This window comes from Amphibalanus amphitrite, unplaced genomic scaffold (assembly GCF_019059575.1).
Source record: "Amphibalanus amphitrite isolate SeventyFive unplaced genomic scaffold, NRLGWU_Aamphi_draft 000144F_arrow, whole genome shotgun sequence".
Taxonomy (NCBI): domain Eukaryota; kingdom Metazoa; phylum Arthropoda; class Thecostraca; order Balanomorpha; family Balanidae; genus Amphibalanus; species Amphibalanus amphitrite.
Window position 1 is genome coordinate 916,024 of NW_024881639.1, and position 14,256 is coordinate 930,279.

Below are 14,256 nucleotides of genomic sequence, written 5' to 3' on the forward strand. Positions count from 1 at the left end.
CGGTGCACACGCTCGTTTTTCTTAGATGCTCTAGCTCCATCAGGGGCGAAACGGCGAGTGGGTCGTATTTCCCCCCTTCAGCCGTAGCTTATGTAGAAAACCAAAGGGTCCGGTTGTTCATGTCCTGATCCTGTACTGATGACCCAAGTTCAATGGATCATGGGACAGAAAATGCAAAATTTCCACTTTTACAAGTTTATCAGTATTATAAAGAGCGAAAACGAATACCACTGCAGTTTCACGAACATCGAATTCAAGGTCATCAACTGTTTTCATTTTCATTTCTCATTCTCGTTTATGCCGCGGAGGTGTGTGGTGTGTGGTGGTGGTTTGCGAATGTAAATTGCGATATTGAAGTATGATGCCATTGTAGTTCAGTGTTTTATTAACTTAAGCCTTTGGAGGTCGCTGAAGTGTCAAAATTTTGCAATTTTGTCCTTAGGAGCAGCCATGAGGCTTTCAAGATGCTTGCGAAGCGTGAACAAGATGTTGGAATATTACTCTGGATTCAATCCATCTCCTTTGTCCATAAAACAGTTTATTGACTTTGGTGAGTTTTCATAAGTAATTTTTGATGACTTGGGTTCAAGTTCCCTGAAACTTGCAATATCCAGCCTCAGTTATTTTGTTTGTATATTGTAGATGCCTATGGTATCGGTGTGTTGTATTCATTAGGTGGATCAATCCTTGCATTCAGCTATTTACAGTGGTAAAATACGTAATAAGGATATGCAAAAATAATTTGTGTTAAAATGAATATCATTAAAGCAAAATAATAAAATAAAATCTGTCCCTGTTTCAGAACTGTGAGGAGAATGCTTGCTTCCTTCCATTTTGACACAATTGCCCTGCAACACAGTGGAGGCTTGTGGTTACAGGGAAAGGCTGCACCTTGTTATATATTCTGTCTGTGACTTAAAGTACATGATTTGAGCATTTGTGTGTTTTTATTTGCTCATAATTTGGCATCTGCATAGTGCACGTCCACGTGCACTTAGTCCAGGCTAGTTTAAGCATTCTAACCATCCATAACCTATTAAAACTTTCAAGTGCTTTAATTTTTCACACATGGCATGCTTTGGAATCTTTCCAGGTAAGGCTGCATCAGAGCAGCAGAGTTTCATATTTCTTCGTCAGGAGGTGCCGGTGCGGCTGGCTAATATCATGCGTGAGATCCAGCTGCTGCCCGAGAGTCTGCTCACACAGCCATCATGCCGTACGGTGTGTGAGTGGTACATGCAGAGCTTCAATGACATCCTCCGCTTTGAGGAGACCGGCCCGCCCACCGACAGCGTTCTCAGAGAGTGAGTGGGGCCTGTCCCCAAATTTGGGGCATGTCGGGATAGTCTGTTGTTGGTATTTAGTATTTTGACAACAAATTTGATGATAATGAATCAATAAGAATGGGTGGGTGAGGTGTCTCGATGTATGAGCATGCGTTTCTGGAAGCAGCCAGCTATATTCAATTCAGGTTATGAGGCATGCATCTGACTATATCATCATCTTTGACAGAATACAGGTTAATTCAGAGATCCTAGCTTTATAGGTGTGGGAGAAAATTAGCATCCTAATTTCAATTGTTACAGCAGATGGTGATCCATCATCCAGGGCGACCATTTCCTTTTTCCTTTCTGTGCCCTGCCCAACTGTGTTCGAATATAGAACATTAGAGCTATCTTTTATTTGGCCTGGCCCCAGACCATTTTTATGACATAGCAAAAAGATTAAAACAAAACAAACAAACAAAAACTTCTTAAATTTATCCGTGCGATTAGCGCAAGATCTTGTCATTTGGCGACCGACACTTTGGCGACATTTGGCTTGTCGTAGCTCTCATTGCCATTGGTGCCTACTATACCATAATGGAACATGACATCTCCCGGGGTTCCCGGATCCCGAGATAAACGTGTGGTCTGTGGCACCGTGCCAATCCGCTGACGTCACTTCCCGCCCCGCGCCGGCAGTTTCTGCGAGACGCTGATCACGATCCGCAACCGGCACAGCAGCGTAGTGCAGACCATGGCCGAGGGTGTCATCGAGATGAAACAGAGCGTCAAGCTGGACACCTCGACCGAGAACAACATCCAGTACTTCCTCGACCGCTTCTACATGAGCCGCATCAGCATACGCATGCTCATCAACCAGCACAGTGAGTGGGGGGAAATTCCCTCGGTCTATCCCTTCTCCTTTATCTTTCCCATTCCCTCTTCTTCTCCTTACTACCTTCATGAGCGATGACACTTTCGCTTGTCATCGCTCTCCGGTCGTCCATATTCACTATTCAGCGAGTCTTCGGGCTGGGCTGGCTCATCTGGCTAGGAATCAATGCTAACATTTAGTTCCCAAAATAGTTTGTCGATCCGTAGGAGAGGACGGGACGGATTTAAAGCTGGATATCACGCCCCATTGCCGTCATCGGCTGTTAGTTGCGTGTGCTGTCGGCGATGTAGGGCTGTTCGGCATTCCCTGATTTGAACTTGCGTCGTTGTCGCTTGTTCAGATCAATGTAACATGCAGATTTTGCGGGCTGAATTTAGTCAGCCGCGGGCCGCCGGTCTGACCGTGTCACGCGCCGTGTGCTCGGCAGCGCTGCTGTTCGGGAAACAGCGCAAAGAGGCCGGCGTCGGTCAGGTGGGCTGCATCGACCCCTTCTGTAACGTGGTGCACGTGATCGAGGACGCTGCTGCCAACGCGCGCTTCCTCTGCGACCGGTACTACCTGGCCTCGCCCGAGATCGAGATCACACAGGTCAACGGTGAGTGGGGCGCCGGACAGATCACACAGGTCAACGGTCAGTGGGGCGCCGGACAGATCGCACAGGTCAACGGTCAGTGGGCGCCGGACAGATCACACAGGTCAACGGTGAGTGGAGCGCCGGACAGATCACACAGGTCAACGGTGAGTGGGGCGCCGGACAGATCACGTCAGGTCACGAGACTATCCGATCTGGCTTACAGTTACTGGGACACAGGCCGGGTCACACTCTTGTCGGTTGCAGGTGAGGTCACATTATCGGCCCATTACAGGTCTAGGTACCAGGTCAGCGGTCACGCTTCATCCGGAACTTTTAAAAGTTGCGAGGAAAAGGTAGTGTTAGCTCAACCGCCATGCTAAGATATTTGGTCATATACTGCACGACAGAGTCAGGTCAGTATCTAAATGTCAGATTAGAAATATAGTATTAGTGAATGCAAACAGTTCCCTCGGCGATTGCTGCCCCAAACGAACCACCGCACCGTGGTAGGTATCCAGTATCCTCCCGGCGCTAGTTTCCCGTGTCGATGGAGCTGCCGGTGCCTGCTGCAGCTGCATGCGGCTGGCCTCCGTGTCCCGATAGGTTTGTGTTGCCTTCTTATGAGTTTCTTATGTCGGTCTTTGTGTCCCGGTGGTTTTATCTCGTCGCCTGTGTCCCCGTGGGTTTATTTCGCCGGCCTGTGTTCCCGTCGGCTTATCTCGCCGCCTATATTGTGTCCCGGCGGCTTTATCTCGCCGCCTGTGTTCCCGTTGGCTTATCTCGCCGCCTATATTGTGTTCCCGGCGGCTTTATCTCGCCGCCTGTGTCCCCGGTAAGATTACTTTACTGGTCAGTGTCAGTAGCGGCGGAACACCTTCAATTTTTCCCCTTGAGCGGAACACCTTCAATTGAGGGGGGGGGGGGCACTGCCGGCTTTTGGTCCCATTCTTTCCATGCAACGCCCATAGGGTTAATGTTAAAATGGCAAAATCAAAGGTGGCACGGTGCCCCGGTGCCCCCCCCCCCCGTTCCGCCGCCTATGCTCAGTGTCCCGGTGGTTTTGCTCCGCTGGCATGTATGTACCGGTGTTTTTCTCGCCGTTCGATCCGACCGGCAGTGCACGGTGGATGTGTGTTTGGGTTTCACCGGACCAGTAAAATCCCATGTTCTCCGAATACTGCTGATGACACGCCCGCTGCAGCAGTAGCTCGCTGTGTATCTCGATGTTGATTCAGTCCTTGTGGAGTGTGTGTACACTGTACAATAACTGGTTCAGGCTGTGCTGTTGTATAACGGGCTGACACCGTGACAGATGCTATTTTCATTGAATAATATAATCAACTATTCACTGTTTTAGTACCGACCCTACTTCCGTGTGGATATTCCTACGTCCAACGACCAAGCCGACCGAAGGTCTCCATTGCTCAGTCATGGGCCAATCAAATATAATGTGAAACAAATTCAAACCTTTTGATGCTTTTAATGATAATATTGATCATTGTTTTTTAATACGGGTTTTTAATTTATTTCGTGCCTAAAAATGCGGTTGGTTCAATGTAAGATCACGTTGCATTACATTACCTTGCTCATCAGACCCGCTTTAAAACCCGAGCTGCATGTGTATCTTCCACACAAACTGTAAAGCATCTTGATGTGTGGACTTTGGAGTCAACCCCGGTCGAGTCACATTAGAATGTTTGTGCTTAGAATGAAACACTGGCAAATAGAAACCGGGGCTAAATTTACTTTGGCAAAGGCAAATGAATGGCGCATTTGATGGGCATGACTTAACACTTCGCCAAGTTAATTTAATGGTCTTTGCCAAAAGACAATTGATTGAAACTGACGTTTTATGTTTTGTTTGGACCTTTTACCTGCATTTCGGGTGACATACGCCGTTGCTGTGACGTAGCCCGCCACTAAAGTTACCCAGTTTAGGATAGAATATGGCTGTCGCTGTGTGAGTGTTTGCCGCCGGCCGTGACTCCGCGCCTGGGTGTGTAGCATGTCGGGCGCGGCGCGCACCACTGACCGGGCCGACCCCGCCGTTCCATGTGAGCCAGCCATGGTGGCCCCGGACGCCGGCAGCAGCAGCGACAGCGACGGTGAGTACCGTAATCTGGGAGGGCGCCGGGCGCCCGGCCGGAGGTCACCAGCGGCCGCGGACGGCGCCCCTGACCCGGCGGTGTCCACGCACCGGGACGGAGACCGCTGTGTGGCGCCGCCTGTGTGTGTGTGTTTATAGCGGATGGGTCGGTGCCCCCTCCCCCCGAGCGACTTCGTGCGTTGTACCCGGCACGATGGCCGGCCGCCGGCGCCTCTGTGCCTTTGTGGGATCGGTAAAGTGCCGGGGTGCCAGTAAAGTACCTCTTGAGTATAAGCACATCCTTCACACCCTTGATGGTGTGTTTACCTTGGCGTCTGGTATATATGGCTCTACTGATATTTCATAGGCCCTTTGCTCTCGGGAAAATTCGCACAGTAGTACCAGACAGTACCTATCATCAATTACCTATTAATTGTACATGTTCGTCCATGGTGCATATTGCATAGCTAGCTATGCTGCGGCACATAATCCGGGTCTCTGTTTATTCGATGGTTGTGTCCGTGTCCAGTGTTTATAAAATAGTATTGATGCCAGTATGTGTGCTATTAGCCCGTCGCAAAGATGTAGTTTTCTTCGATACCCTTCAGAACATTACCGTGTAAATTTGACTGTATCAACGCTGAAAGCAAAAACAGCGCGTCTCGCTCGGTCAGCGACCGTTAGGTCCGACCAGGGGCCATGACCCGCCCTGTTTACAACACTGGCTCAGCGCGGCCCCTGACACGCGCGGCCGGGGCCGCCGCCAGCCGCTATGTGGGAAATGTGTAAACACCGGCCGGGAGACGGTGGCGGTGACGGTCGGACGCCCTCGCCGTACCCCAGGAGAGGTCGGGAACGGTGGATCGACCGATCAACGCCACGGGGCGCCCGGGAGCAAAACCGAATACACAACAGCGTTCTTCGGTGTGATTTAGGCTATTACGTCAAAAGGTCAAGGCTCATGTATTTTTTCTGGGTATGGTACGAACTTTGAATTTTGAAATTGATGGACAATACAAGCATGGCTGCCCTACTGAGAATATGTGATTTGATACATACTTGCTCTGGTGCCCAAACACACAAATTCTAATTTTTCTTTACTAACGCGTACTAATTGCAAGATTCCGCAATTTCTGATTGCGAGTGTGCCTATACAAATAAAAAAGTAGGAACACTCCAAAAAACCGACGCTAACTAGTGGTAAAAGGATGGAATTGTGACGTAACCTACGATTCAAGGTGATGTGAACCTGCGTTTGTATCAGTACCATTGTGAGGCCCGCTTCTTATCTGTCAATCATCCCGTGTACGTGAGCTGGCCGGCGGCTCGGCTCGGCGTGTGTCTGTCCGTCTGTTCGCGAGCTAACGGCGCGCGTGTCTGTGTGTCCGTGTGTCTGCAGGCGGCGTGCAGTCGCCCATCACGCTGGTGTACGTGCCGTCGCACCTGTACCACATCCTGTTCGAGCTGCTGAAGAACTCGATGCGCGCCGTGGTCGAACACTACCCGGACACCTCCGACTTTCCGGCCATCCAGCTGCTGGTGGTCAACGGCAAGGAGGACCTCACCATCAAGGTCAGTACGGGAGAACCGCACAGTCACCTCACCGTCAAGGTCAGTACGGACAGGCCCTCACCATCAAGCTCAGTGTACGGGCCCAATACCTTATAAAGGTCAGTACGGGAGAACCGTACAGTCACCTCACCGTCAAGGTCAGTACTAGTGATGTCAATTACGGAAAATCGGAATACCGATACCAAACCAAATATTAACCAGAACCACGGGAAAATACCGAAACCAAACCAGCTTGGGAAACTGAGGGAAATACCAACTTTTTACCAATTTATTAGCCTCTTATACATTAGTGAGGGTTCATCATACCAACAAAATACCAAACACATTACGATTGAAATACCAAATACAAAGTTGGTATCGGTTTGGTATCGGTATACCAAAAAGTTGGTATCCGATTGACATCTCTAGTCAGTACCTAGGACAGGATCTCACCATCAAAGTCAGTACGGACAGGACCTCACCTCACCGTCAAGCTCAGTTCAAGCTGCTGTCTGGTCTGGCGGAGAGATAGGAGCGCTGTTTAGAAACGTAAGTCCCGCTGCCAAGGCCCGTGCATTGTGCATTATGCGGGCTGGAGAGGGCCTTATCGCGGGTGCTACTGTCTGCAGTTTGGTTTATCTGGTGCCTGTGTACCGTTCCTAATGGCACCCGCCGGTGGGCGACATTCACTACAGACACGGCATGGTTGTGGAAGACATGCTATACACCAGGATAGAGCTTATACAGTACAAGCTGACGGCTTGTGTTTATGGGGGAGGAGGGGGGGGGGGAGTGTCAATTTATCGACCCACTCGACATTTGCACACGTCATTGTTTACCGAGTCGGAATACTTTTCTTGCTTACCAGCTTACCAGCTTAGCGCTGCTTACTAATAACGTATCGTTGATAAGACTCAATCGCCGACAGGGTTCCGCAAGTACGTGCCACGCCATTTAGGCACGTGCCTAAAATCGCAAAATTGGAACCAGAACAGTGTGATTGTTGTGTGACCTCTGGAACAGACTCCGAATATAAATGCTCCTGAACTAGGTCGACTAAATTTGTTTTTCCATATCATGAATGTGGGTTTATTATACCTGTCGCACTTTCTTGAAGTTTCGTGTATGTCCGGTCAGCAAACCGTCCAACGGCGTCAAACCGTTCCACTTCCAGTGGACAGGTACTACAGTACCGTTCGGCCGTCCAGCCTTTGTCGATGTAAGTAGCAGTTGGAATCGACGTTCAATGGCTAGGTTAGGTATATTCGCTGTTTTGGACTAATTGGTCATCCGGCTGTTCCAGTCGATGCGTTCCCGTGTAATTAATATCGAGCAGCGCCACGGCCCGTGCAGATATGACGTCAGCGGCCGCCGCCGATGGCTGGCAATTTGGCTGGCACGAATGTCCTTTCCTCGGACGTAAAATGAGCACGCTAGATCTGGCTATGACAAGCTTGTCAGGAAGTCATTTGTCCGATAGTGGATGACCTAGCGTGACCCAATCACGCTAAACTCAGTACCGACTGAAAGTAGGTATAGACGAATATTTTGCCAAATTACCATGACAATAAAATCCCTTTCATATTTTTTTATGTTCATTGGTGAATTTACGGCTTAGTGAAGTGTCGATTGATGCGGTTTTTTTTGCGTCGCTGAGCCGGCTCGATCCGGACGGGAGCGCTCCTTGGTAACTGCGGGCGGTGCTGCTCAGATGTCGGCCGGTCCGTACGGGCCGACCCCCCCCCCCCCCCCACTCCCGCACCGGTTACGGCCGGTTCGTGCCCACGGTGTCGGCACTGGTGCCGTGTGCAACGGACTCGCGGACCGGACCGCCGGCCGTCTGTCGCCACTGTCCGACTGTCTGTTGACGCTGTCAACAACGTCTGCAGATGGGCTGCTGCCACTCGCCGATACCGATACGGCGGGGCTTAGAGCGGGCGGGACGACAAATACATGCGGGCGGTGGCGGCACTGCTGGGGTGTGAGGATCTCCTATCCGCAGTAGCCGCTCGTCGCCCAGCAAGTGTGACTAGTAGAAGCTCGGCGCCGTCGGTCGCGGCTGGGGACGGGTGGCAGGTCGCCCGACAGCCGGTGCCGACCGGTCTCCTCCGGTCCCCCACCCACCGACGAACCACGCCTCCTCAATGGTCCAGTCCCCCGCAGCGGCCGAGTCTGCTGACAGTGGAAACTCCCGGGCGGAATCCGTCCGGCGCCTGTGCCAGAGAGCGCGCGGCGCCGGTATAAATATCCCCGGGCCACAACCACGTGGGAGGGCGGGCGTCGTCAGTGGGGGGCGCGTCCGCTACCGGTCGCCAATGCGTCTCACGTGCACGCGTCCTGGCGGCGTCAACAGTGCCGGCACCGGCTCAAGGTGACATTGCCGATCGATCGGCGAACCTTTACTGGCCGGCCGGCCAGCCAGAGACCGACTCCTTTGACCCATACGTCACCCCGCCCCTCCTGTTATCCCGGTCTTACGTCAGCCCGGTGACTCCCCAGTTTCCCGACTGGGCGGGGGTGGGGAACATAGTCGCGTTGGCCGCCCCTATCGACGGGCCGCAGCCGACGCGCGGACCCCGGCCGGCGGTGTGGAAAACCACCGGCGGGCGGTGATGGACGGAGGCTGGGCGGCGCCGATAGCGGGGCCGACGGCGTACTGCCAGCGGACCGCCTCCGACGTACCCCCTTCCCCTCCCCCCGTCGGCACCCGTGCTGGCTGGTAACTGACCGCAGTAGTTCCCATCCTCTCAACAGTATCTACCCTACTTATCTACCCTAGTCTTAGTTTGAAGTTAAACCATTTTTTTTTTTAATAGCCGAACGGATGAAGATTTGATGTCATTGCTATGTTAGCCGGCTCCGTATTATTTTACAATTTACGATAGAGTCAGCGGGCCACCAGCCCGCGTCGGCGGTCCGTCGTTTGGACCGTCTGGCACAGTACTGAGATCGGTACCAACATAAGACCACCGCCGGCATTACCCCGCGGCGACTGGTGTTTTTACGGTGACGGCTGATGTCACCACTGAGTCTGGGTACGAGCGGAGCACTCAGTGTGCCGCCCGGCTCTATGAACTGAGTGACGTGTTTATTGGTATTCATCGCCACCTGCTGTTCGAATCGTATCACTGGTCGCTCATCGATGACCGCTCACCGCCGAGCGCTGACAACTGATCGCTGACCACCGAGTGCTGACAACTGACCGCTGACCGGCGCGGTGACCGGTGAACGCTGACCGGCGACAACTGACTCGTGACCGCTGACCGGCGCGGTGACCGGTGACCGCTGACCTGCGACAACTGACTCGTGACCGCTGACCGCTGACCGGCGCGGTGACCGCTGACCGCTGACCGTCCTCCCTGTGTGACCGGCAGATCTCGGACCGCGGTGGCGGCGTGCCCCGCAGCGTCAGCGACATGCTCTTCCACTATCTGTACTCGACGGCGCCCAAGCCGTCGGCCTCGGGTGACGCCGCTCCGCTAGCAGGTGGGTGTTCTTGTGAGCTAGACCATCACCGACGCGACTGGACGAGACCCAGCCCATCCCGATCCGACCTGACCTAACGTGACCTGACGGCTGACCCGACCCGACCCAAACCCTCTGGCCTCTCTTCCCTCCCCTGCTGTCAATCGGTGTGAACTTCTCCCCCATCTGCCAGCTGCCCTCCGCCGGCTGTCAGTTACACGGCCCTTTTTGTAAGCTGCCAGCTGCCCGTCCCTAGCTGACAGTTGCCCATCCCCAGGTGCCTGCTATCTGTCCCTAGCTGCCAGCTGCCAGCTGCCCGCCCCCAGCTGCTATCCATTCCTAGCTGTCTGCCGCTCCCCAGTTGCGGCCGCTCTGTGTGGATTACAGAAGGCCGCTGTCGACCGTGCCAACTATTCCCCTCCCCCGCGGCCGGGTGGACAGACCTAATGTCAACACGGTGTGCCCGTTGCTAGGCAGCCGGATGCGGGACGTCTGGAAATAGTCATGAGGATATGTGGAATCATTTGGTTTTTTATTTTTGTTCAGCGTCATGTTGACGGATGAAGAATGTCGCGAAACTGTCTCCGGGTGCATTTAGTTCGAATTCTGCAGCGTTCTAAGCATTCATTGAAGCGTGGTTAATGGCTTAATGTGAATCTTTGGGCGCCCCCAGCAACCATTGCTCTCACAGGTCGATCTGAGCTATCAAAAAACGTTATCTGAACGGATGACAAATACAGACCATAGACCACTATATATCTATATCTATATAGATTTACTATATAGGTATATGCTGATGCCTATCTTTATGCAATGGTGATGCAAACTATCCATAACTCATGCTCGCAATAAATGTACTTTTTATATTGAAAAGATGGCGTGCGTACTTCAAATATGGGAAATTTATTCAACATTGAAGCCAAACGAGTTTAGAGAGAAACGAATTTCAAAACGCATGCAAGAATCGATGTTCATCGTATCTTATTTAATAGTCGTGCGCCGTTATTTCATAGATTCATCAATGATCTAGTCCTTAGCTACTTTGTTTTAGTTTTGTTTGGTTATGCTACTTTTTGTTCTACTTATGTTTAGTTATGCTGTCGTTTTTTTTTTTACAATTGCATCTGCGTCTTGTCTAGCTGTACGTGACTGGAGGCTGTTCTTCTGTTGTTGACGGTCATGTGCCCGCTACTCTCCAGGGTACGGATACGGCCTGCCGCTCTCCCGACTGTACGCACGCTACTTCCAGGGTGACCTGATCGTCAACTCGTGCGAGGGATACGGCACAGACGCCATCATCTACCTGAAGGTACGCTGGCAGCGCCCGCTCCCGCCGTGTGGGCTGGGCGATATTGGAGGGATGCGAGGCAGCTGTGGAGCGGGGTCTGTATTGATTGTGCTTGTACTGACACGTCAGGAACGACAGGGGTGTTTGCCGAGCTCTTGGAAAATGTGTCACGTTGGTTCGTGGAACGGTGACTTGGCGGAATGCTGTTTATTGATGGACTGGGGGCGTGTTTGCGCCATATTGCATGGCTGGTAAACTAGCCGCTGCAGCCGTGACGGGTCCGCGGCGGCAGTAACCCCTCCCGCGCTACCCTTGTTTGTCTGATATCGACAGACCCCGCCCGGTGCGCCTTTGTATGCCTGTTGGTGACCGGTATTTGCCCTCCGCTCACAGGCGCTGGCCAAGGATGCCAACGAGGTGCTGCCTGTGTTCAACAAGTCGTGCGAGCGCCACTACCAGAGCGCGCTGCGTGCCCCTGACTGGTCGTCTCACGTGCTGGGCGCCAACACGGGCAGCGCCGGCGGCCGCAACCTGAGCACCTGGGCGGCGGCGCCTCCGGCCGGCACTGCACGCTGTTGACGACGGGCCGCGGCGGCCGGCCGGCAGGCCATGACGTCGCCGCCCGTACTGTAGGCAGTGGAGAGGACACCGGTCACAGTAGCCCGGGGTCCGCCCACGGACCAGGACACCGGTCACCGTAGCCCGGGGTCCGCCCACAGACCAGGACACCGGTCACCGCAGCCCGGGGTCCGCCCACGGACCAGGACACCGGTCACCGTAGCCCGGGGTCCGCCCACGGACCAGGACATCGGTCACCGTAGCCCGGAGTCCTCCTCTGGACCAGGACACCGGTCGCAGTAGCCCGGGGTACTTCCCTTGAGTGGGCAGCAGACCGGGGAGGGCACCGACCGCAGTCGCCCGAGATTTTCCGTCGCTGTGGATACCGGTCAGTAGCCCGAGGGCCGCCCTCGCTGTAGGTAGGCGATCGCAGAAGCTCGAGGGCCGCCCTCGCTGTGGGCAGCGGCCCGAACACCGGTCAGAGGAGGCTGGTGCACAGTCAGGACCGCCCGGGGCTCAGCCGCCGGCTGACGGCGGCTGACCAGGTAGCCGGCTGCTCTAACAGGTCGGGCCGGCGGGGATCGAGTCCTGCGCTCCCGCCCTCTGTGCCATGTCTCTGCAGAGACTGCCACCGATCGCCGGTGCAGGCAGGGTGTGCCAGCCTACGGCGGCGCCCCGGTGTGGCTGGAGTACAAGTGTCTGTTGTCTGTGCACCAGCGTAGTATGATTTTATTCGCGCACTTCCAGAGCTCTATACCTTTGTTAGCACTCAGTACAAACAGGTTGCCAATGCTGTTGGTTTCTTGTGCCATATATAGATTCTATCGTAGTTTAGCCTTCACGATGGTCAGTACGGTGGATAACGGTGCCCTCAACACACAAACTTTCGGATGCCACCAAGTTGCCACACTCAGTGAAATGGCCGCGCCTCCGAATGCGGTCGGACGCTCTCAGTGTTCACCTGGCTGTGTCGTCATGCACCATGGCTTTCGTTGTACATCTGAATTACGTACCTACTAGGAATCCAATCATGACATCTTCGTCCCTTCGTAAATTCTCCGATTTCCGTTTGTTTTCAATGGATGATTGCCGCACTTGTATTTTTATGGAGGCTGTGTGAGTTGAACCTGTGACTATGACCTTAGAGTCAGGGGTGGCGGAAAAGTTGGGTCGGAAGCGTTCGTTTATCGCTGTCAGTGATCGAAGCTCTTTTGGAACGCACCAAGAACACACGCAAAATAAGTATCGTTGGGCCATGCGATGTTGATTCTGTAGCCTCGTATCAGAGCACTATTGGCACATGATGGTATATTTTCAACCGTGGATATCGAAGACGGCCGCTTTTAAAGAAAGTACGGGGTATTAAGTTTGTGCAGAGTATCATGAAACTTTGGCGTGATTTTAGTGACCTATGAGCGTGCAATGTTAGCATATATTGTTTTAGTAAGCCAGATGTACATGGTGACCCACCCCGTATACATAGCCGCTGTCCCAGCCGAGCGAGGTAGACTACTAGCACCCTATGGGGATGAGTTTGTGAAAATGTACCGGTTCTGCAGGTGAAGGCCGGTCCTCAGTCGATTGTTACCACCTACCAGTAGCGGTGTTTTGGTTGTGTGACGTCTTCCAGCTGAGAGGCTGGCCGTTCGGCGAGAAAACTGTGTCGGGGGTTAGGGCGTCTTCCTATAAATGCGAGTGAGATATTCTAGAATAAATGTGGGTTTGTGTGCTGGTAAGGCATTTTAACTCGCGGTGTGACCGAATTACGAGTCTGGATTAAACCACACATTGAGCTGAATTGTCTCGGAAACTTGAATCTCCGCGCTGTCCCGACTGCGGTTCCGAGGTGCGGACGAAGGTCCGTTACTCGCTGGGAGTGGCTTGCTTCTGTTGTAGGGATCAAACTTGGCCGGAACAAGCCATCACAGAGCTATATGCTGATGGGATATAGCGCAGACATTGGATGGACTGCGCGGACCACCAACGAAGCGCAGCAGCGGCAGAAACCGTCCCGGTGAGGTAGGAGTGTCCCGTTGGAAGTTGGAACAGCCCGCTCTGCCGCTTAGACGGTCATCTCGGAGGAAATGTAGATCAAAGGGATTTCGTCCTCACCGCTCCACCGGTTGTTGCCCTTGCCCCTTACCGGCACCGCCCTACCTTTGCTCGAAAAAGTAGCATGATGGAAGATGCAGATTGGTATGTCCTGAGAGGACGGTACTGAGGATGGACCGCTTGGATCCGGTCAAGACTATAAACTATTGGATTAGTGACGACCGGGTAAAGGTTTGGTGCTGCTGCACTTGCCGAACTTGGGGGCTTGTCATGGCATGTTAGGTACAGTTATTACACAATACATGCAATCAGGTAACAAGAATACGGTCATAGGCTTTGGGGGAATTACGGATCATTTAAATTGAATTCCCCAATTTCCCACAAATATGATGACATATTATAATTTAATGTGCAAAACATTGTCGAATTATGCAAGGGTTAGTGTGATTATTGTTGCAACGAAATTTGACAGCGTTTTAGCAGACAGCTTCCAATCAGCTGATTATAAACAAAGCTTATCGT

At 52.9% G+C, this 14,256-nt stretch overlaps 1 protein-coding gene across 2 annotated transcripts; it reads left to right on the plus strand.

Moving 5' to 3' along the window:
• The first annotated feature begins 281 nt into the window (after positions 1–281).
• Positions 282–13,414, plus strand: LOC122382662 (pyruvate dehydrogenase (acetyl-transferring) kinase, mitochondrial-like). Of its 2 annotated transcripts, XM_043368302.1 has the most exons (10): positions 290–550; positions 1,094–1,304; positions 1,965–2,149; positions 2,588–2,755; positions 4,798–4,839; positions 6,220–6,392; positions 9,746–9,857; positions 11,036–11,145; positions 11,518–11,671; positions 11,721–13,414. In XM_043368302.1, the coding sequence occupies exons 1-10, from the start codon at positions 451–453 to the stop codon at positions 11,735–11,737; spliced, it is 1,272 nt and encodes a 423-aa protein (XP_043224237.1). In that variant the 5' UTR covers positions 290–450; the 3' UTR covers positions 11,738–13,414. The 2 variants fall into 2 exon arrangements, with proteins under 2 accessions (XP_043224238.1, XP_043224237.1); XM_043368303.1 differs by having other exon boundaries at positions 282–550; positions 11,518–13,414.
• The last annotated feature ends 842 nt before the right edge of the window (positions 13,415–14,256 follow it).